This window comes from Pagrus major, chromosome 13 (genome assembly GCF_040436345.1).
Source record: "Pagrus major chromosome 13, Pma_NU_1.0".
In the NCBI taxonomy this organism is placed as follows: Eukaryota; Metazoa; Chordata; class Actinopteri; order Spariformes; family Sparidae; genus Pagrus; species Pagrus major.
The window spans coordinates 23,711,600-23,736,616 of record NC_133227.1 but is presented as its reverse complement, the minus strand read 5'-3'; the positions used below and the strand labels follow the sequence as shown (position 1 = coordinate 23,736,616).

Here is a 25,017-nt window from a genome sequence, read left to right as displayed (position 1 = left end):
TTCATGACAGCAGAAATGCCCAACTTCTCCCAATCAGCTCATCCACTCCCTCCCTCTGTCCGCCGACCAATGAGGGCGTCTCTCTGGTGTGATAAAAGTGCAGTAATTCGCCAATCATGTTGCAATCAGGGGCTCTTCTCTGGCAGCCTGCTGGAGAGAGTTAAAACGCTGAGACCGTCCAACAACAGCTCTGCCAAGCTCACACACACACACACACACACACACACACACAGTGGTGCACAGAGGGGGAATGGCTCACAGAAAACTGATAACTAGTAATGATCCGCTCTAATAATAGTCTCATCATTAGATGGAGCCGTAGTAGCATCGGGTGAAAGGTCATAGTGTGTGTGTTTGCATGTGTGTGTGTGTATGTGTGTGTGTGTGTGTGTGTGCCTGCGTTTCACTGACTGTATGTCTGCCTATAGAGACGTGAAGTGTACTAATGTTGGGAACCAGACTGTGAAGGGTGCAGGAGTGTAAGCTTGTTGTCTAACTGAATCGATGGCGACTGATTCAACATGGCTGGTTGAAATGTGTTACACTGTGGTCACAGGAAGCAACATCACACATTCACAAAGAAACAAAAGCACTGCAAGTACAGAAAAAATATGTATTCTGAATTAAAGAATTTAACTGTCAGAGTCCACCTTTATAGTATCCGTACAAATGCTGCAGCATGACAAGCGATGATGGGGATGTGTGACAGCTGACGATCTCTGTGGAGTCATTTAACACTGAAAAGTGACTGAGCAACTGGGACGACTTACTGCAGCTGTTTTATCAAAGGCAGTAAACGCTTCGGAGGGAAAAGACAGCAAACAAACATTTAAACCTGTACGGACACCACAAGCATCCCAGTGGAACTAAAGTCCTGAAGCTAAACTCTTTGAAACTTGGATCTCACTCATACGTATGCATCTAAATGTAATAGTGTGATTATGAGCCTGGTTGTTTTCTGTGTTGAGTTTGGAAAATATTATTTCAACCTGAGTAAAATCAAATCAAATCTAACTAGCTTCCAAGTTCACTCTTTACATGGACACTTAACAAAGTGATCCAGTAAGTGGTGCTTTTACCAGCCGTCCTCATCAGAAAAATGACCATAACGGTGAAAGCAGCTTATTACGACTCATATTTACGTTTTTTGTTCGGCAAAGCCTTTTAGTGTCCATGTTAATTATCAGTAGAAGGAAGTTAGGAGAAGTAGTGTAAAGAGCGACGAAGTCTGCATGAAGTTAGCATGCTAACCAGCTAGCCCCATGCCAGGAATCCTCTTTCTACCAGAGGTCCAAAGCTCCTGAGCTGGATGGAGGGATGTTTAAGACTAAATAGATATATAAAATATAATATATAAAAACAAAACAGTTCCCAGCAGTGAGCAGCCGCACATTTGTCGGGAGTATGAATTCAAAGTGGCCAATTCTGATGTACTGCACCTTTAAGTTACATCACATGCATGATGTAACTTTAATTTAGTTACAAAATGAAGGTAGATTAGAAATAAAGGACCTGCAGTTAAGTTAGCAACAATACTTAATGTACAACGTCGAGTTAGACTTTCAAAATAAATGGTTAGGTAAGGTTAAGGTCAAAATAACGTAACGTAATATAAGTTACGTGAGCGACGTAACGTGCGTGATATCATTTACGTACGTTCACTTACTCGCGTAACATAAATTAGAAACATCACTCTTGACTCTTGGTCACAAACAGGACGCGACCTCGGTATCTGGAGGAACAGGCCTGTGAATGACTCACCCAACCAGCCCCGACTCAGACTTTCTCGCTCTTTATACTACTCCGCAGGAGGGGCCACTGACCAGGCTGCTGTATCTGACACGTTATGTGAGTGGGCTGAATGGCGACAAATGTTGCTTTGGAAGTCACTAGTAATTAACCTATGCAGACATTTAGGTAAGAGGAAGTGTTGGCGTTTACATGCCACAAAGCAATAAATCAGGATATGTATGTTTTAACGAAGTGGTTCTGCCTGTTGTTGAGCGTCTAATCAGCCATAAACATGACAGCAATCGATGGAGCATGAAGTCGTCGTAATTTGGCTTCGGTCATTCCGACAAAGCAACAATTATCTTAACAAAATTTGAACTTTTAGAGGCTGTTTACCAGCTTTTGAGTGAATCTATTGGGTGGAAATTATTGTGTCAAAAACAGGCAGCTGTAAGTGAAACCATTGTGGGATTTACGCTGAACTTACGTCTAACTCCAGGTGATTAGTTGATATATTTCACGTTTTCTTCCCTTTGGGCTGGATCGTGCCAGTCTCTTCCATTTAAGCGTGTTACGTGGGCCATTTTAATTAAGACTGGGCTATTATTGAGATCGTCAGTGGAATATTATGTTCCATGTAAAACAGCTAATGTTTCCCATTCTGATGAGATCGGTCACACTCTGGCATCTGTCAGCACTTTTCTGAAGGTAAACCTTGAAAAAAAACGGCCAACCCAAATTAGAACAATCCATTTGGCTCATTTCCATCTTTTTTACTCAAGGAGGAGAGGTCAAAGGGCAGGAGGTCATCATAGCTGTGGGCCGCGGAGACTCAGGTCACGGTTCACTCCCTCTTGATGCCTTCCAGTGGGAGTTTGACTGTTTGACCTCCAACTAATGAACACAGCTGCTAATGAACAAAGTCCTCGAAGGCTTTCTCAATCAAAGCACCTCAGCTCGCACTGGAAATCTAATGACCATTAAACCAGAACTGCTAATTGTTTGGACACACCTACTCATTTAGCCAACAGATATTTCCTTCATTTGTCTCCGCGGCGTCCGGAGCAGCAGAGAGCTTCATCGCCTCGGCTCGTCTGTCTGCTTTTCTGCTCCTTGTGTAATTTGGAAAGTAATTTCGGCTCATAATGCCGAATTACCCCATTAACATAAAGAGAAGAAACTGTGTCACACTGTGCTGAGTCATCACAGTTTAACTATTCATCTCCATATCTGCGATGATTAACTTTTCTGAAAGGCAGAGAGTGCATGAGAGAGTGTAACTGGAACAAACAGGAAAGTTTTATGTTAAATAAAAACCTCTTTATTTTTATTTTAGAGATGATGGTCACAACATGGAAACGGCTGCTGTTCACCTGCAAATAACCTACAGGATACTGAATTTCCCCTCAGTTGGGTGCTTCCATTATCAGATTTTCTTTCTTTCTTTTTCAGCAAGCTGCAAACACGTCTTACACATTATACACTTATAACGTACATGTTCGCAAGTAGAGCCTGTTAAAAGCTGCATCAGCAGTAGCTTAATACAGCGCTCTACAGATATTGAGTGTCACAGACAAGAATTTTTTCTTTTAAGATGTCCACTGTAATTGGTAACACCGGCTTTGTCACAAGTTTATTAACTGACGGGGACATTTTGTCTCGGTGGCATTCCATAATTGGTACAAACACGTCTTTTTTAAAAATACGAAGACCACTGGAGCATGTGAGAGGAGCGGGCTGTGAGCAGGCGGGGTGCTTTTTTAAAAAAAGCTGGAGCATCGTCTTATTTCCCACTCCATCTTGCTGAAACTTCACTGCTCACATTACATCTTAATTACCCGACTTTCATGCCGGGAGGTGGAGGGGATAGTGGTGGAGTTACGGGCGACAAGGCTGACAGACATGTGGCCGCAGTTCGAGTCTGTGTTATTTTTAAGGAGAAAGAGGGACAGATTCCAGCTGTGTTTGTTGCGACCAAAACAGGTGATTAAGGCCAAACATGATGTTTTCCTGACCCTAACCGAGTGGTGTTTGTGCCGAAACCCAACCAGACAATAAGCAAAGAATTTTGACTGGCAAGAAATAGAAAAATGAACCTGAACAAACATAAAGCAGGAACATAAAGAAAGCTTGAACTTATCTGTGGTTTTGCAGAAACGTACCTAGCAAACATTTATTGTGGTGATTGGGTTGAACGAACCTAACGTGTTTATTTGAATTAATTTCCAACTGAACTGTTAATCATATAAAAGTAGATATAAAAGTGAATGTTACAATAATTTTTAGACAGCTGAAAGGTTAGTGATTAGTTCGGTCTGTGTTTATTCATATTACAACCACATGGAGTGACAAACACTGGATGTTCCAACTGTTTATCCATTACCTTAAGTTGATTAAATCAATTATTTATCCAGTTTATTCATTTTTCTAAATTACTGCTGCTGAGCTACTCTATAATTTCTCTATGCACCCCCTGACAAAAGCAGAAGTGCCCCTGGTTGAGAATCACTTTAATATCACATTATAATAACTTTATTTTAAGGATAAAAAAATCAAAGGTTTATCTGCGATGGGCTGAAATATTGTGTTACAGCAGCATCAGTGATCAGACTCAGCGATCTATCTAAAGACTTCTAGCATTAGCCGCCTTTAGCTACTTGTCGTAACAGAACGAGTGAGGCAGCAAAATCCTTGAGTGTTTTAAAACGTTTAATATCTTATGAATTTTTCTTGTAAGAGCGTGAATGAGCTGTTTCTTCTTTTAAAAAGTTGCACAGTTTCACTTTATATGTTAAAAATAAAAGGATAAGATGAAGACAAGAGGGCAGGGATGAGTCAAAAAGCTCATTTCACAGCGTTATAATGAAAACACATGCATGTATTTGACTTGATTTCAGCCTCCTTCTAATCCTTTAATCATGACGATGTTTATTTGGATCATGAGCCTCATGTCTTCACTGTTGTCCTTCATACTTAAGGAATCTTCTTCCGGCTTGAAAATCAGAGGATCGCAGTGTTGCGTCTACTTCCTGACGTTTCAGAAAATGTGATAGCGGCTCATGCGTGCAGTACGTATGAGTCCGTGTGTGAGCTGTAGCAGCATCCTCCGGTGTGTGAGAACAGCTCCCCTGGCCAGAGTGTGTTCCTGTTAAAACCCATCTGTGAAATCACACGACTTATTCACTGTGATCCGAGCGCAGACCTACTGCTATCTGCCTCCCACTCCCCTCTCCGTCTCCGTCAGCCTCTTAAAATATTCCGGGCATCTCCGTCTCGCAAAGCAATTCACTTCAATCCGTTAGGCTTTCATTAGCGTTAATGTTGCATGGACAATGTTTATATTAGCAGCTGACTGGTACGGTTGTTTGAAGGTCGACGTGGATTGAACAGCATTATGTGCACATGCACTCCAGCTTTCAGGTGGCTTTTTTAGTTTAAGTTTGAGTCTTAAAAACCAAATATAACAAAGATTTTAAAACATGCATACTACTCTAAGATAAATCAAGTATCATACTGTGGGTCTCTGTGACCTTCACCTGATATGAAGTGTTGTCTCAAAAACAGCTGAATTTGAAGCTAAATTCACTGTGAATATGATCAGCAGAGGATAAATCCTGTTGATTATTTTGACCTCCTGATGTTTCTTGTATTGTTACAAGGCCAGCATTTTCACTTGGACAAAAAACGCTATAAAACCCTTTGGGACCGCTTGCTGTTAGCTTTACTGAGCATATTCATACTCCACAGAGGATTACAAAGGTCATATTATGCTTGTTGGGTTTTTGCCTTTCCTTTATTGTGTTATGTAGCCTTTTTGTGCGATGAAAAGGTCTGCAAAGTGAAAAAGCCCAAAGTCAAAGGGAGATACTCTCTCCCACTGCCTGAAACGCCTTGTTTGGAGTCGAGCCTTTACTTCCGTAACTTATGTGCGTCACTGTGTAACAGCCGTCATATAAATATATATTTTTATATGTTTATTATAAAATATATACACTCCAGTCAGATGACATACAGTGCTCCAGCTGTAGCAGCGTTATTTTAGATCACACTACCTTGCTCGGCATGACCCACCCTACTCTGCCACTGACTGGCTACATCCTGCCCGTTAAGTAATGCGCATGTGCAACTCTCATCAAAGGTTGGACAGAGGCGGGGTGTCTCACTCTGTAGCTAAAACGGAGCGTTCAAGACACAATGTGTAAAGGGGTGCTGCAGCAATGCACCATATGAGAAAAATAATGTGTTTAAATGTAAACTAATTCTACTAGGACCCCCAAATAAAAGTATGAACCTGAAAATTAGCATAATATGACCTCTTTAACCATTTCCATTTACAACCTTAGTTACTGTTGCCAGGTCGGACAAGCTCGACAATAAAAAAGAAACATGGCGATGCCGGTCCCGTTTAGCCAACACTATAATCTTCTAATCTGACACAGGGATCATCTTAATAGACAGAAATATTGTGTAGCCTGAACCAGACATTAGAAGAGTATGTTGGTCCATCCAACTCTTTGCATCTTCAGGATACAGCACAAGGGTTGGACTAGGATGGACTGTTTGTCCTTGAAACACAGCTGATCTGGTTTCTGACTGGCTGATTGATTTTGTGTGAGCATCATCTGGATAAAAAGACACAAATGTTGAAACAAGTAACACAAAATTAGAGCAAACTACCTTATTTCCTCTCCAAAGTTCTCCAAACAAAATCTGGTTCATTTTTTCGAAACACACACGTCAACTCTTCAACTCCAGCCTGCCTTCATTATGCCCTTGTTTACTCATATCATTAAGTATATCCAGCTCTGTTTTCTGTGGCTTTATTTCAGATGCAAAGTGATGCATTAACAAATCAAACAGGAGCTCAAAGATGCTAAAATTTGAACAGAAGTGTCTAAATGATTAACACAAAGTGTCTGGCATCACTTCCTGTCCTAGTTTGGAGAAAATCCATCCGAACATCCTCATGTCCCAAAATAGATTTCTAATTGAGTAAGACGGTGGTGAGGCTGCTTCACACCCCGGCTGGCTCCGAAATATTCAGCCATGAGGAGAAAACTAATCACACTTATTTGTCTCTCTGCTGTATTTTTATGTACCTTCTCACAGTTCAGCATGGCCTGCTGACACACTTCAGCTGGAGCAGACAACAAGGGAACTGACCTCCGCTTGTTCTCCTTAGTTACTTTCTGTTTCTTGGCTTGGAAGATTGATGAATATTAGAGGCTTTTCTGTACACAGTAACATCTGGCTCTCAGTTTTTTCTTTCAGTCAACAGACCGTCTTTCTATTTAAATATTCAAACAAAGACAAATATTTATCTCCTGGTTCAGTTTGAGAAGAATAAAGTTTGTTTTGAGCCTGAAATTAGGTTCAATATTTCCTCCCAGACTGCAGCTAACAGTCTGAAAAACTTCAAATTAAGGCACGACTATTACTGCTCGGTAGAAGGAATAAAACATTCTGCCTCCCGACAAATTAAAAGTTGAATGCACCTGTTCTCAATTCAATGCACTGCGGGACTTTGCAAAAAAACGGCATCCGTTTTTTGTTTAAATGCCTGAACAACCTCAATAGAAGCTACATATTGATGTGCAGCTGAATCAACCTGATAACTGTGGTACTGTTTCATTATTATGTTTTACTCTTTACCATTTTTTGCCACTTATGGTCACAGTGGGTGCTGCGCCACGGGCAATTTTAAATGGTCTAATGTTTTTCAGGGGCTTTTCCTGTCCGACAGGAATGAGAACTTGGTGCATTGTTTCCTCTGTAGTTGTTTTGTAGCAGTGGTAGCTTTTGCAAATCTTTAATATATGTTTTTATTGATGTCTTTATTTCTATTCAACTCTCATGCACTTTGTAGCTTTGTTAAGAAAGGTGCTATATAAATAAAGTTTATTATTATTTAATTTTTTTTTAAAAGCTATAGTTACTCGCTACTTTGCAGATTCTGACTTTACGTACAAATATGTGACCAGTTTATAAAATATGGTGCACTTTATAGATTTAACTACCCAGCAGTGTGTATATAAATAGCCCCATTTGTAACCCAAACTGTAATAGAAACATGCTACTCACATGCTAATTCATCAATAATAATAATAGTCCAAACATGATACTATAATACTCACAGGTGCCTTTTTCTGCAAAATATGAAATTTGATACTTAAAAGTACATTTTCCTGATAATTCTAGTAGCATTTTAAATAGCCACTAACTCTGTCTCCCCCTTGTTTGAATATATATATATATAAAACAGCATTAACATTCCCCTTTTTCGCTCTAGTTGTCCACTTGATGTTCACTCAGCTGTTTTTTTTATTTCTTCACTTACTTCACTTTAGTACTTCTCTTTTGAAAACATTCAAACTGAGGGCAGTAACGCTCCTCAGACAAACGATCGATTTCACGAATCAAACAGCTTTTGAAGGATCACGTTAACAGTTAAATGTTGTTCAGTGGACGCTGTGCGCTCAGAGGTCTTCCTGAACCGTCCTCCACGAACACACACACACACACACACACACACACACACCTCTGGGGGCCACTTACATAACGAGTGAACAGATCAGGAGGGGGAGGTGCAGCAGGGAGGTGGAGTGAGGGAGAGGGGGGAGGAGCGGAAATGAACAGAGAAATTACATTTAAAATATTCTACATTTAGATCGTTACACTCACAGTTTATGTTTTCTGAAATTTCATAAAAATAAGTAAGTGTCTTCATTTTTCCACTTAAGGACTTCTTTGGTTTATGAGATTATAATGCGAGCTGTGTGTAATCAGTGCAGTTTCTCTATGTTCGGTTATGTTTTCTCCAAAAGCAGGGATGCTGAACGAGTCATACAGGTGTGATAAATGATGTTAAATGATTTTATATCAACTATTAAATTCATCACAAACTATTTTGATGATCGATGAATCAGTTTGAATCATTTTTAAGAAAAAGAAGGTCAAAATTATCTCATTCCAGCTTCTTAAATGTGAATATTTTCCGGTTTCTCTCCTCCTCTCTGACAGTAAACTGAATATCTTAAGACAAGACATTTAAGAATGTCATCAATGGAAAAACGGCATTGGTGGTCTAGTGGTGGGGTTGTAGATGGCGACCCACTGAATACCCCTCGCTTTCCGAGCGTGCAGGAGAACCTATGGTGGCCTGAAGGTAAGTTTACATGAAGGGCTCTCTGTTTGGTTTGTCTGTTCTGCTCCCTCTGTAGATATAAAAGCAGTTCTTAGTTTCACGTGATTATACACTAATGAAAACATCATCGTTAATATGACATTTCATTTCTCCCTAAATCCACACTGGACCTTTAAAACTCTAATCTTTTACTACAATAATGCATTAAAATCACTGTGTTTGGGCAGGTTAGCAGGGTGCAGACTCTTATGCAAAGAGAATTACACTCTGCTGTTTTCTCTTACTGCAAAGTCAACTCTTTTATTGGACGTCCTTGCATTTTCCCACCGCCACACGTACTGTACGGTGATGCAGGGGACACTTTTCATCAAAATGTCTTCACTAAATTTAGCAGCGTATGACTGAAGTTGCGCCGTCACACATTTCAGGCGGCGGTGATAAAATGTAGAAAAAAGTCACGATGAAAACAGCTCCGGCTCTGCTGTTACTCACATTATCACGCTTACATTTTACCTTTCACCAGGCTAATGAATCCCTTCTTGTAAAACTCTCCTCACCCCTCCATCCTCCATCTTCCTCCCTGCTTCGCCACATTAATCTCTCATTAGCGCCTCCTCCCCCTTCCTTCTCTCCATCCTCTCTTTCTATCTGAACACCAGCCATTAAACACACAAGTATACATCGCCGAAAGGCCTGTGTATCAGATGAATCCTCAGATGAATGGGGGCCACAGACGGCCATTTAAAGGGCAGCACTACAGAGCAGAAGAGCCCCTCTGAATGGAGATAATAGACTTAGATAGCGCTAACATCCTGCACAGCTGGATTATTTAGTGGTGTTTCTCAGACGCACACACACACAGGAGAACATAAGACACAAATGTGGGAGATTTTTCACACTCGAGGACGGACGAGGACGAGGACGAGGAGTGCATGTGTTCGCGTGCGAGCAGCAGGGAACATGTAGGTCTCCTCTGCTGCATGAGTGCATATAGGAGCACAGTCTGCTCGCTATCTGGATGTGGAGTGAGTCAGAGCGCCACTCTGAATATAAATGAGTCAATGCAGATTAAGATGTCACTGTTTCAATGAAGGCGGAGGCAGGGGCAGCATGTAGGAGGTCAAATGAACCACTTCCCACCCCCACACGCCTTGAAAAACCTTTGTGTGGCTGTGTGGTTGAGAGGTTACCACGAAACACACAACAAGGATCAGCTGGATAAATGAAGTGCAGTGAAAAGGTTACACACACCGCTGAGGACTCAGAGGAATACTGATTCGATTTTTACTTTATTTGCTACATGGTTGTGGTTAATGTCTGTAAAGAGTGTGTAAGCATGGAGATGTAACACTCACTGTCATACAAACTGCCATATTTCCATCCTTTACAGATGCATGTCATTAAATATTTAACTCCATAATCATTCTGGTGAAGAAATCCTCATCTTTCCTCCTCAGTCTTCTATTAAATCACCTCTAAATGTCTTTCCAGAGTTACGTATCGACTACACATGGTTTATGTTTGGATTTTTGTCTCGTTTGTCGACATTGCTGTGAATTTAAAAAGGACTGTAGCTCAGCGGCCGCTTAATATCATCCAAATTTGCTTCAGCATTCGGCCGACGTCATACGCTGTAAACCTCATGTGGCCGGTTATAATGACGTTGTATTTCCTCATCTCTGTAATTACTGAAATTACTGAGAATGAGGCAGCACTGCAGGTCAGAACGGGCAACAAACATCGATCAGACCAGGTGTAAACAAGTCAACAGTTTAGTCAAGATTATCTGAACCATTTGATTTGAAGTGAGAGCACCTGAAATATTGTGAACAAACCCACACTGCACAGCAAAACTGTGAGTGCAAGCAGTGCTGATCGTCAAACTGACCAAGTCTGTCACCCTAATTAACCTGTTTTTAGCAATATTGCCGCACAATGTTATGTTTTACCCCTGCCAAGAAGGTTATGATTTCAGTTTGGTTTGTTTTCTGTTTGTCAGCAGGATAACGGCAAAATAATGGCTCAATTTTCAGCTTGGTGGATGAGTGTAGCAAGGGCGACCCATAAGAGCCGATACAGATCAGAGGGTGGATTCTCATTATTGTTAACACAGCAAGACACAGCATTTGGCTTTGGGGGAATAAATGCATACATCTTAAAAACCTATAGATGGTACAGTTCAAACACACACACATACATACATACATCGTGCATGCAGCAAATGTGTTGACACACATAATTCTGACTGTTTTGGAAACAAACCCAGACAATAAATAGTTGCACCTGCAGATTTTTTCATATAAGAGCGGACTGTTTGCCTTGGAAGACGTCCGCGCTCTCCAGGTGCCCTTCTGTTAACCAATGGAACTGAAATTAAAACCCAAACTTGTCATAAACTTTAGTTTCTGCTAATTCAATAAATACATTTTTTTACACTGATGGGACGGCTGGAAAAAAATCAAGGAGACAATCCACATCTAATGCCAAAAAAAACATCCACGAGCGGAGCGAGTTCAGGGGTCGACAGCTGAGTCAGCTTAAGGAAGATAAATTACAGTTGAAAGCTCCAAAAAAAGTCTTTAAATATTTTGTGACATATGTTAAAACAAGAGTGAAGAATGAACATCCAAACTGCTAAAACAGTTCCTGAAAAAAACTGTTACTTTTGCATCATATTGATATAAACTGTAGATAATGTGAAAAATGTAGCTGCCTCTCATTTTCTCGTTGAAACTTTGACATTGACTCTTAACAAGAAGCCAGAGAAAGTGTTTGCTTGGACCTCAAGGGACATACAGTATATCAGTTAGGACTCTGGGCTTTTTATCACAGTTATATTATGATGTTAAAAATGTGATGAATTCCTTTAAGGAACCAAAATCGGATATTTTTATTTTTAAGGAGACCTCGGGACCAAGACAGACATTTTAAGCCAAGTGTTTTTTGTGCCTAAACCTAACCAGAGTGAAAGCAGGAAATGGAAAACTGAACCTAACCAAATGTGAAGTTGCAACATTTATTCTGGCGTTTGGGTTGACATTCAAGGTACAAACAAAAAGAAAACTCCAACACCTGTCACTTTTAGTCGAATCCGATGGGTTGACTGCAGTCCCAGTCTGCCACCAACAAAGAAGACTTCTTCTTCCAATTATTCCCACCACGTATTCTCTTCATTTTCATTCCACTTCAATGTGGAGAATCTGAGCTTAGAGAATTATCCTGCAAGGGATTGCTGAGGTGAAATCTCCTCAGTGAGGTATTTTTCTCAAGTGTATTATCTGTTGTGCTGAAAATAAACGGGATATCCCGAGTCCTCGAGCATCGCACTCATACCGCGCACACAGTGCCTCAAATTTCTCCTCTTATTCAGAGAAATGTCACTGCTGGTACACAGAAACACCTGGATGTTCTTGTTGACTTTCAGTCTGAATTCCCTTGAGAGATGTGCTCACATCCAAGGGACGACTCAAGTTCAAGGACTCTCCACCACTCACTCTGACTGTCCTGAACCACCAACAATGACACCTTGAGAGGAGGGCAGAGAGCCATCCTGCTGGCTCAGCGTTTCATAATAAACCAGGCAGTCTGTTGTTTTGGCATTTTACTTCCACACATGTGAAAGCCGGGGTTTTCTGTCTTAATAACAGCGCTCGTGCATGCGTCATCTTGAGAAGTCATGGTTGAGCCTCACCGCAGTCTAATGTAAGCGATGCATCACGCAGCATTCGTAGGTGACATAAGGCCACATTTAAACTGATGTTCCTCAAGGCCCGTCAGTAACAACTGTGTCACTGCTGTGACCTGATGTCCTCGTTGGAAATGCAGCAATAAGATGCAGCTTTTCACTTCATCACAAAGTCTGAGACACTGTGCGCAGAAAAATCAATCCAATGAAACCTAATGGACGGACAGAGACCAATTATAGTTCCTTTCTCATTATGAGAATCCAACCTTTCAGTTCCAAGAGGAACATTGTGTCTTTTCTTCTTCTCACTGAAGACGTAAATCTTTGAAAACGCCTCAACACATACGTTCGTTTGAGTAATTTCCTCCAACAGCTGGGCAGCAGAAGCGTTTAGGAATAAACAGGACAAAGCAGTGAGTTTTTGGGGGGTTCATTTTCAGCAGAGGATTAATGAACATTTGGTGCTTTCGTGTGATTCTACTGGGATCGACTCAAAATAAATTACACCGTGTGCGTGTTCGTGGTGATGAATGTTACCCAGCGCAACAGTGTGACTCATTGATGGAGCTCTATGGAACAATAAGATAAAGCATCGAGGCTTTAGCTACTGTTAATAGGATGAGTTCATTGTTGGTTTTGGTCTTTTCATGGATTTGTTAACAACAAGACGATATTTCGAATATCACCAGGTTTATCCTTTAAGATTACTCTTTCTAGAATTTGAAAATGACACCAGAAACCCCTGCGCTGCAATCAAAAAAGCCATATTTCAAAACCTCGAATAGCCCGAATACCACAAAAAACAAATTTTATGCTTGGCTGAGGTGGCAGAGTTGGCGGATCACAAAAAACAAAATGCATAAATGTGCAGCGGAAACATCCCTAGTGAATAAGTCATGATGTACACAGAGAATATTTGTCACTCAAGCATCCACTGGAGAGACGAAGGATAGCCGCAGACAAAAACAGACCAGCGGACTGTAACATTCCTCGCATTAAATAATGAAACGAACATAAGTGCAATATTTCCAGTGTTTCACACACATATAGTTCACTTGGGCGGTCAGCACAAGTATATTAACAGCCACCCAAGTATGTTTGGCGACCCATTGACGCATTTTATACTTTTATTTTTTTCTGTGCGAGAGAACGTCGCCATCCACGATTGATTAACTAGTGAACAATCTTACCTCACTCTTCACCTCCCATCTACTGTCAATCACACATGCTCTGCAGAGAGACGCTCTCTGGTTTACTGTAACATCCCTCCTGTAAACACACTGATTGATTGTTATGCGACCTCTCCTATTTAATGTAGGCCTACTAACAGTATGCCATCGCTTTGTACAGACTTGTAGGTGCACTGGTTGCTGAGATGTCGTTGGTTTTGATTGGCTACATACATCAACGAGCTTCCTCCACGTGCGGCTCACCTACACTTACGACACTTACGAAAGAAATCCACAACACAAGGTGTGTTTTTTGGGTCGACATTTTGGGGCTCTAAGCCATTAAAACATGTTTTCTTACATCTGGTGAACAAGATTTGCAGGCTGGGACATCTCTGCAGCACTACAATACTTCATTATAACACTGATTTCTCACATTTTACCTTTATAAAAAATGTGCAGCTTCTTTGCAATTTTGGATTTTGGATATCAGCCTTTCTATATTCAAATGATATTTCTACGCACAGCGGCTCCGAGCTTATTTAACACAACAGGATCCTTTAAAAAAACGAGCAAAAATCTGTTGCTCGAACACACACCTAGTTACTGTCTTATAATTATATAAATTATTGCATGTAAGTATCTTAAAATATCCATTTGTTGGCAGAAGCCCAATTTGCCCCCACAGAGTTGAGAACCATGTATAAATTCTGAGCCTGTGGGAGATCCTCAGTACCACCGCTGCGACGGAGAGAATAACAAACGTCTCGTCCAGCCCTCATTTGTTAAAAGTAATTACACCAGGGTGTCACAATTAACTTGATACTGAAACATTATACTGCAATAAGACCTTTGAAAGTTATGAGATAAGCAACAAAACAAAGTTTTAAATCAGAGTACAATGCCAGCAACCCCGCTGTGACTTTACAGTGAATCAAACACATGAAACAGAATCTATCCGAGTGTCTTGGTCCACTGAATTATTATCAATGACAATGAGAACATACAACAACATTTGTCCCCGTCCTCCCACCAATTATTCCCATCAGCCTCCCTGACAGCAGCACGCCGAGCCGCTGAATGGCCTAATCTCTCTTCACAAATTAGCTCCTTCTCTCATCTCCCCTTCCCAAATGTACGCTATGCCCTTAAACGTCACATGCTAACACTGCCTATTCATAACCATTATCTCAGGGCCGCTGACAATGGAGCGAAAAAAGGGTCCGTGGAGCAAAAAAGGAAAAAAGAGGGGGATAAAGACACTGTGAAATGCAAAACGAGGGGGTGAAAACAAGCGATGCGGTTCGATCTCAGATTCCCCGCTGGCCCTGAGCTATCAGAGCCATTGATTGGCTCATGTAATTCTGCTCTGATTTGGCTTGGCCAATCAATGCGTTGCAGACTCACTTCCTGTGACTGTGCAGCCATTAGACGAGAGGTGAAAAATCCCATAGTTTTCTTCTGTTCCTGGAAAATATACAGTTTAGAGCCACCCATGCCTCCACTGCAGGACAGCCGCTGCTCTGCGGTCATGGAGAGCTCCTCTGACAGTCGTTTCCTGTCTCACCGCCTCATTTCAGCATCTGTATTGACCGGGCGAGCACAAAAAAAGCCTGTTTCGAGGATGGTGTAACCTTGCAAGTGAAATACAAGCAAAAGGATTATTGAAATAAAGATGTTTCATGTTCTGCAACCCTGGGCTCTTTTTTTTACAGAGACGCTGCTTTTATGCAAATTACGAAGAGTGTTTTGAGCAGCTCATAAAGAATTCTCAAGCACTTAGCAGTAGTTTGGATCTAGATCATTATGTAGAGGCTTCCTCTAAATAAGCAAACACACTGTATGTAAGTACTTTAAAAACTCAGACCGCATTAATATTCATGCTTGTTCCCACAGACCACTTTTTATATACTGCAACCGTCAGCTGTTTGTTTGTGCATGCATCTATACAACACATATCACCCTGAAAATTGTTTTAATTGTTCATCTTGAATTCATTTCTTGTGCTCGTAACCTACTTTTGCATCTTTCTATCTGTGGCTCATCTGTCCACAGAGACCAACACAGCTTCATCTGCTGTAATTTCATCTTAGAGATCATTAATAGGCAAAACCTTACAGATACATTGGTGTTACTTATATTCTTAGATTCATTGTGAGTAACACTCTCTGAGGATATCATCATATCCTGTGTCTGTGTCCATCCAAACAACTATGAATCCGCTTAGAAACGACGCTCTTGAAAGCACTAACAATATAGCAGAACTTGCCTTGGAATCATCCCGATTTGACATTTTATCTCGTATCAAAGTAATCTGGTGATAGTTTTCTGTACAACCATGATAACACTGCAAACAGTAAGTGCTAATAGCTAATTCGGCATGCTTTTAATGGTGCTAGTTGTTTTAATCGCTCATTTTATTTTCTATTTTTGTGCTTCCAACTTGTTTTTCTATTATTCTATCTGCTGCTCATTTGTCCACAGAGACCAACACAGCTTCACCTAGTGTAATTTAATCTTAGAGGTCACCAGTAGGTAAAACCTTCCAGCTATATTGGTGCAATTCAATGAATGCATACATCAGCATGGTTTCAAGGTTTCCAATGAAGAGCAAATATAGGCTACATGGGAGACATGAGTCATAACTTAGTGAAATCTGAACACACAGACATGATACACATATTTTTAGATTCAGTGTGAGTTACTTTCTGAAGATATATTTGGTGCATGTGTCTATTTAAACATTCACAAATCTGCTTAGAAAATCGGGGGAAAGATGCTCCTTATAGCCCTACTTTGACAGAACTTGCTTGAGAATCATCCCATTTTTAAGTTTTCTTCAGCATCCAAGTAATCCAGCTTTAGCTGTCTGTACATCTATGGGTACATCGGAAAAAGGAACTGCTAATAGCGAATTCGGCATTCATTAAATTGTGATAATTTACCAAAATGGGAGTTTGGAAGAAGGAGTAATACCCCGAGACTTCATTTAAAAAAAAAACGGCTACTTGCTCTTCTAGACTGATCACAAAATGAGAACATTTCTGCAATCTTTCTCTGGCCGTAACACACACACACACACACACACACACACACACACACACACACACACACACACACACACACACAACACCCCCTCAATTACCAAAGAAACATAACAGCACTCCATTCTCTGCTTAATTTAGCTATTGATTTTTCTAACACCAGATCACACCATAGATAGTAGAAGACATCAGGCTGCGTTGTTTTATGGTCTCTGTGAGAGCCCCCACACCCTGCAACACACACACTTTTACACACACCTACACACACACAGACACACACACAGAAGGAAAGAAAGAGGACGTTTCCCCCGGGATCCGCAGTAAAAAAATCACTGCCTACTACTGTTAGCATATCACGGCAGAGTGTGTGATTGTTGTTTGTGTGTTTACAGCTGCTGTCCCCTTCAGCGTGCGTAGCTTTGCTCAGATCAGATGTGAACCAGCAGACACTCACAGACACAGCTGTACTGCCACATCATCACACACACATACATGTATATTCACACACAAATATACTGAAACTGAACTGAAAGAAAACCCTAAAAAAGTGTCACAACATTTACACCATTCTCATTTGAAATGATGTCATTCATATCATATTATTACCTTATTCTATCATTGCTCTAACTTCTGAAACTGCTCATACTCATTATAACAATGATATACTTTTTCATCTCGATAGAGCCGGAGAGAATCCACCTTTCAAAAGGATGATGCCAGTTTATTGCACCTTGGGTCTTTGGATGATGCATATCCATTATGATAACATTGTACTCACCAAAATGATTGCTGAGATCTGGCAGCACTGCAAATTAGCAAATAAAAATAATATAGGTCCAGCGGGGCAACAAACACAAGCAGTCTGTGGATCAGACAGGTTGTAAACAAGCCAGAAGTTTAGCCAGTTATTGAAACACTTGAGTCAGAAAAGTAAAGAAGATTGAACACAGCTAGTCACCAGAGTGCAATGTCGGCATTTTTCATTTCTGAAAACCACGGATACGATCATGATTTGCTGCCAAGCCAGAGATCACTGTTTGAGACTGTGTTTCCACATTTGTAAATGATAAGGGAACTAAATACTTGGTTAAGTTAAGGGAACTAAAATACTTGGTTAGGTTTAGGAAAACATGGACACATTTCCGAAAAACAACTTCTTCCATTCCATTTCCATTTTCCGGTCTCTTTCCCCGAGTCACTTAGCTATGACTTTACAAAAAATTGATTGGTCAGTTGCAATGATGGTCCTTAAGCAACATTGATTATGATGATCCAGGAACAGCAACAAAGCTTTAAAAAACCCTTTAACTTCTCAGTTATTATCATATTTAATTTGCTTTATCTGTCTGTTTAATCTGTGCACAAACTTTACTTGACTGAACAAAGGCCTCCAATAATGACACAGTCTAAATCCTATCTCCAGCTCCTTACTACACTATTTCTTTAACTTGGTGAGTACAATGTTATTGTCACAGAAAGGATTAATGGTGAAATTAAGAGCACAGTCGTTATAAAACTGAATTATCCTTTAATCAAAAGCCAATATCGTCCAGAAATCTTGGTAAGACGCGAGCCCTCACATTACCTCACATTTCACACACTTTGCTGTCCAGGAAGCCTCACTTTCTTGTTTTAGTGCGATCATAAACTCCCACAATGCACAAACACAACACAAAGCCATTCGAGTGACTTACAGGCGTTGGTGACGGCGAAGCTGTTGGCCGTCTCGATGTTGTCCACGTGAGGCACCAGGTTGAACGGGGCTTCCGAGGCGTTCGGGCTGGTGTTGTGCAGGAAGATTGCCAAACGAAAGGCAGTGTACTCCTGATCAGTGTTTCTGATGAACAGACCGCCTGAACAGAAGGGAAAGAAACACATGACAATGTAAGAAAAAAAAAGAAAAAAGGAAGCACTGGAGAATAACCCACAATCTTACTGCAGACAGTTTAATTATAGCTGACAAGCACAGAGACATGAAGTGAAATGAAGGCAGAAAACTACTAAAACAATGTCATCATCTGCAGATTTTCACCAGTTTGACTACAAATTAGATTTTAAGAGCCAGTGTGAAACACTAGTTTACTAAGAAAGACAGACTTTTATGACATGGGGGCCACACACACACCTCCATATTTATTGGTCATGCTGGTAAAATAGTAAGAGGGAGGAACTCAAACTTAAACTAACAGTATGTAATGTCTGCCTCTGAGGGTCTCTCAATCAAAACAATGAAAACAAAGCTGTAGTTTTATGATGTTGTAAAATAGTCGTGTGGGATCATGGAAGTTGCTGTTTTCGTTTTTAACAACCACCACTGCCAATGAAACTCTATCTGACGTGACTCAGGCAAGAAATGTTCACAGGGGAGAAAAATATAAAATATAATGTTTTATTGTTAGTTTAGTCACTTAAACTTCTCAGGGTTTGAACATATATCAATAAACATCTGGAGCCTCCTCAAGGGTCCTGATCGGAGAAGTAAAATTGCACTAATGTTGGCAATAATGCCACAAACCAAGGAATAAAAGGTGCTGATTGTTATTGTCTCCAAAAATAATCTCTATCAGCATTTTCTGATCTGATATGTCAGAGGTTTCAGATTTCTCCTCCTTATACAACCACTTGTTATTATGTGCAACAACAGGTTTAGTATCTGAGCATCTGACTGCAACTTGTCTTGGATGTTCATGGATGTCATTTTCATTTTGAACCTTCCAAAAAATGTCAATTGGACCTCGACAGTGAACATTAGAAAGATGTCACCAAAACTTCAATTCTGGATCTTCAGCAGAAGTGTTTTGGATGTGTCTGATCACGTCAGATCCCCAAGAGAGTGGTGCTAGCAGAAAAGTCAGGTGATCAAAGTCAGTAGGATACATCTTCTGGGAATAATGAATGTCTGAACCAAACGTTGTGCCAATCCACCCAGTAGATGTCAAGATATTTCACTTAAAACGTGAAAACTTTGACCTACATCTGGCTCCCAAGGTAAAGTCAGGACCATGAATATCTGCACCAAAGTTCATGCCAAGCCATCCAACAGGTACTGAGATATTTCAGCCTGGACCAAACTGGTGCACCCATGCTGCCAGTGTGGCTAAAATCTACTTGGTTATGGTTACGGTTACAGAAAAACACAAGGTTTAGGTTAAAAAAACGTCATTGTTACGTTTAAGAAAATAACTTTCTGGCTATGGCTGGGAGGGAACTTGATCATGGCTACAGGAAACAAAGGTCCTTGTCTGGTTACATAGGTCATATTTGTCATGTGAATAAACACCTGCTCTTTTTCATGTGAGGACAACCTCAAAATGGTGGTTTAAACCCAGATAAAGTTTTGGTAAAAGCTTTGAATGAACTCCCTTAGCAGCTGTGGTCAGAGAGCAACCTCTATCATATTAGAGGTGGACACAACTGGACGACTGGACAATATATGAGATGTAATAAAAGGCCAATATTGTTCTGGTAAATCACTTTCCCCGATACCCTACTGCTGACAATCCAAAGTTAATCCAACAGTAAAGCAACTCACGACTCTTTAAGCTCTACTAGCCTTTGTGAGAGTGTACTGTAGGATGCAGTCTGATTAGCATGTAAATCACCTTTGTTTCATACTAATGCAAGCAGAAAAGTGATATATTATCCACCAGATATCTTCCTGGATCAACACTGCTCTTCTATCAGCTCTTCACGCAAGACCAGCTCATAATCAGAGCCTCGCGTTCTTCATATATGGAGATCCTGTCGACGCTGTTTATGGTTGCGCAAATGTCAGTGGCGTTTCAGGTCAGAAGCAGTTTGTTTCACATTTGAAAGTCTAACTTCAGGCTGTATTTCTTGGGATGCGACAGTATAAATGTCATTTAAAGCAAAATGCCAGTGTGTTCTTTTCATGGCTGACCTCTTTAGAAGGTAAACTTTAGAATATTTTACTCCTCTATGACGCCCACGCATGTAAATCCTCTTCCGTCTTTTTGCATAACTCTGGAGAACTGGGGGCTGCTATGAGTTTCAGATCATTTCAGCTGTGACGGCTTCACGTCCCATTGACTCACAAATGCTCTCTGGAGGTGTTGATTCCTGATTTACAAAACATAAATGGTGTGAACATTTTGATCAGCAGGAATGCCCTTTACATGTTACTTATTTGAAAACTTATCTTAAACGCTAAATAAATCAAGCGTTGACCTAAATCCCGCTCATTCAGCTTCTGGTGGATGTTACACAAAATGAGATTCAGTACAACAGTAAACACTGTCGGGGCTTCAAGACTTTGAAGTTTCATAAATGCCATATGGTTTGCCAAAAACACGGCTCTCGTGGCTCCAAAGAGCCTGTTTGTTTTTGACCTAATTTCCAGCTGGTACATGTTATCTGGATGAAAACATCTGGATCACAGGCCTTTGAATTTTTACACCTGGTGGCACAATCGTTCCTGTTATCTCAGTTCTGCTGGCACTGCGATCAGATCTCTGTATGCAGATTATGCAGGCAGGACTGGCCGACATGTCAAGGGAAGAAATGCAGGAAACTTTCGAGGGGCTACTAAGATGAGCGAGGTGAGGGTCACGTTGACACAGATGGACAGCGCCGATGGTTCCTGTAGGCTACTTTTGGATAGCATTGCTGACCAAGCTAACGTTTTAACTGTAGGAAAGTATTGAAAGCCACTGGAGAAGCTTCATAGGACACTGCTAGCTTGGACGCGTGACCCTCATCTTGCACGTCATATTGGTCCCTCGAGAGTCTTATGAAGCAGCGCTGCTGCATGGGCTCTATTTATTATTTTTCATTTGCAGAGGAAGAGGTTGTCTGTAGCCGTTTGACAGCAGGTAGAGGAAAACCTTTCAACAGACTGGGAAGATTTTTTTCCTGAGATTGTGGTCACACTGTGCAAATTACACCTGAATGAGATCCAGTCGAGACAGCAAATCACCAGCACTGTTAGATCTCGGCACAACAAGTATTCTGCATGCTCACTGGCTCATTGACGCTGATGAGATTAACTCCTTGGGTGTTGAAATTTGGTCTCGATTGACAAGATATTTTTCATTCCTCGATAGCCTCGAGGCAATTCGGTCAGTACCATAGAGGTATTGCAGTTCAATACCCTAAAACAGGAGTGAATTACGCATCATCGGTTAGGTACCTGACGTCGCGTAACTTACGTTCTGGTTTAGGCTCAGTTTCATCTCAGGTTCAGAACAGCTAGCTAACAGCAGCTACATAGCAATTGCCGGTTACACAACCAATATGCTGTCCCCTTTTTGTTTGAGTTCAACAGGTGGCCAATTCTTAGATATCACACCTTTAACCCAAAGTTTGATCTTTAACTAAACTAAAGTACTTTTCAGCCTAAACCTAACCAAACCAGAATGTTTTCAGAATGTTAATAACAGTCCAGAAGTCAGAAAATGTCACAATACAGCCCAGTCACCAGGACATAATATTATCAGTTAATGTTTGACATGTGTACCAAACGTTGCATATCACATTCACATTATGTGCTTATTAGCCATCTGTCACAGCAGGTGGTGGAGAGGACGGTGGTGTTATTACTGGAGACATTTCCAGCTGTTTTGGCAACCGAAACAGGTATTTTAAGCCAAACCATGATGTTTTGCTAACCCTAACCAAGTGGCTTTTGTGCCTAAACCTAACCAGAGAACTAGTACAGCGCTGTGACATATATATTATTGCTGACCTGACTGCAGATTTGTTCACATGCATAATTGATACTATAGGGCAGCAGGTAGTTAGAAGCTTAAAGACACTGACCATGCTGCAGTATTTGACGAGCTGGGAGTGAGGACGTGTTGGCATATACAGTGTCTGTTTAGAGATGTTAGCCATGGCTTCTCTCGACTGCATTTCTCTTTTGGATAATCAGTAAACAGACAGTAAACAATGACGGACACACGGAAGAGGAAGTCTTAGATTTCCAAATATCCACAGGCCAAACATCGATTGTTGACCCCACAGGCTAAATCAGTGTCAGATGATAGCTGATGGATTCAGAGGTTTCACCTGCACCTGGATCCAGATACAGTTCACATGTTAATAACAGGTGTAAATGGGGTCTCCGTGTGTCAGTGAATCTGGCAACACCAGTTACACCCCAGTGAAAAACCTGTGAAGAGGCACGGCCTTAAGAGAGTTTACACACCCACACACACCACACACCACACACCCACACAGCCAGGCTACTCAGATGATGTTAGGATCTTCATTAGAAGTGACAAAAGCTTCATGAGCCTTAAAGGAGAACCTCGAAATCCTCACAGAAGTCCCTCAGTGTTGCTTTCAATATCAATTTTTCCTGATTTGCTTCGACGGTGGATTTGAATTTGATTCTTGATTTTGTGTGTGACACAAATATTTTGGCTTTTGTTGTTTTTGTTTTGTTTTTTGTGTGTTGGATGTGATGGATTGACTTCCTGTCAAGAACGTCCCCTGTGCCCTCCATGTGATGCATGCTGGGACAGGCTGCAGTCACCATGACACATGAGACAGTGAGCAAATGAATGAAAATATAATGAATGAATATAATTCTCAGGCTCCACCTTCACATGTATCGCCTCCGTCAGACTTAATCTGTGGCAGTTGTTGGAGCATGTTTGCCACCACGGCTGTATTTGTGTTTCTGTGTTGCACAGCAAATCTCCCTCTGCTAATAAGTGTTGATTTTCAGTGGCAATTATTTGAAACTGACTGACTGAGTGTTGATTGGAGAGCTGTTTGCCCTCTCTGAGAGCTGGTGGAGCTTTTTTGGTGGCTCAGAAGTGTTAAATGAAGTCTGACGGGTGAGGAAACACTGGTGCATTGTGGATTTTTTTTACACTCCAAGAGGGCAATTACGGAGCTGAGATGGGAAAGGTATTATGACATCAAGAATGTAAACCATAATGAGGAGTGGTTTGAAAAAATATCAGGAAACTGTGACTGAAACAGCATCAGCGCACAGACGCAGGTTTTAAACCCCCGCCCAGCTCGAGTGTCCCCAGTTTCAGGGGTGCTGTTCTGTAACAGACCCTGACCTCTGCCCCCTGCCTGGAGGGGTTGGGGGAATTCGAGTATCACGTTGATATAAAAGGACAAGGAGAATCATTTGAACAGCTTGTCATTTTTCATCAGCCTGACCGGCTCTGATGTGCCTCAACTCCGCTACAAGCCGGGGTGCAACGGAGGGTCAGACCACGAAAAGTCTGAGGTTTTAACACCTTCCGCGGTTCATTTCTGCTTTTCTGATAATTGATTTTTTAAGGAGTGCTGTGATGATGAACAACTGGAGGTCACAGTCTGCCCTTCTCTTCATCCCCATGCCTCTAAATCAACCAAGTCAATCTTGCCTGCCAGAGAAATGAAAACCACAAATCCATCATTTTTTTTTATTTTCCTCCCACTGAATGCAAAGATGGGAAATGTTTGAATAAACTGGGAGGAGAAAAAAAAAAAACAGGAGGAAACAGTGCAGCTGGCAGGCCTGTGGGGACCGTGGCAGAGGTTTATTGCAGCGGCAGGACGACACCGGGGTCTGCGAGAGTGTTAACAGCAGTCAATGCACAGGCAGCCTGCATAGGGAATACACACACACACACACACACACACACACACACACACACGCACACACACTTTGCTGCTCTGATCTGCTGCAGTGGCGGAGTGCACCGGGATACACACTCCAGCCTGCAGATACAAAGCGCGTTAGGTGTGCGTGTTTGCTCAACGTGCATCAACAGAGGCGTGCATGTGGCGAGAATGAGACAGAAATGTGCACTTTGAGGAGTGCTGAGGTGTTAAATGGCAGAGCAGAGGCAGCAGACAGGACGTCCACGGCACATTCATTCACATGATTCATGTCTGAGGCTCTCTCACACACACTCACCGATCTGAACGCTGCTCGGGAAAGCACCCATTGTCAGTCCCCAAAAGCCCGAGAATATCAACAGAAACCAGTCGCCAGAAGAAATCCTCATTTTGTTCCGGTTATAAACTGATGAGAGACATCGAGCAGGTTTAATTAACACCCCCGGGGCAAAAGCAACATCACGGGGTAGGGAAAAAAACAAAGAGAGAAAAGGAGAAAAAAATGCCAAATGCCCCGTTAAATATCCATGTCTGCTTTTTGGATGGCTTCTTGTTTTGTTTTTTTTAAATTCTCTTGGATATCTCCCCGCAGAGCCGCCGCTCGTTTGTACCGTCAAACTGCGTCCGTCCGTCCGGCGCTGGAGATTTTGCGCACAA

The 25,017-nt window shown here is 41.4% G+C and overlaps 1 protein-coding gene across 3 annotated transcripts in view; it reads right to left on the bottom strand.

Moving 5' to 3' along the window:
* gria4b (glutamate receptor, ionotropic, AMPA 4b) overlaps positions 1-24,749 on the bottom strand; it is a 138,770-nt gene extending 114,021 nt beyond the window's left edge. For all 3 annotated transcript variants that reach the window (XM_073479216.1, XM_073479217.1, XM_073479218.1), the window contains exons 1-2: positions 24,659-24,749; positions 18,468-18,626 (exon numbers count right to left, since the gene is read on the bottom strand). In XM_073479216.1, the coding sequence (XP_073335317.1) occupies positions 18,468-18,626; positions 24,659-24,749 (250 nt within the window). The remainder of the gene's footprint in view (positions 1-18,467; positions 18,627-24,658) is intronic.
* Positions 24,750-25,017: the final 268 nt, after the last annotated feature.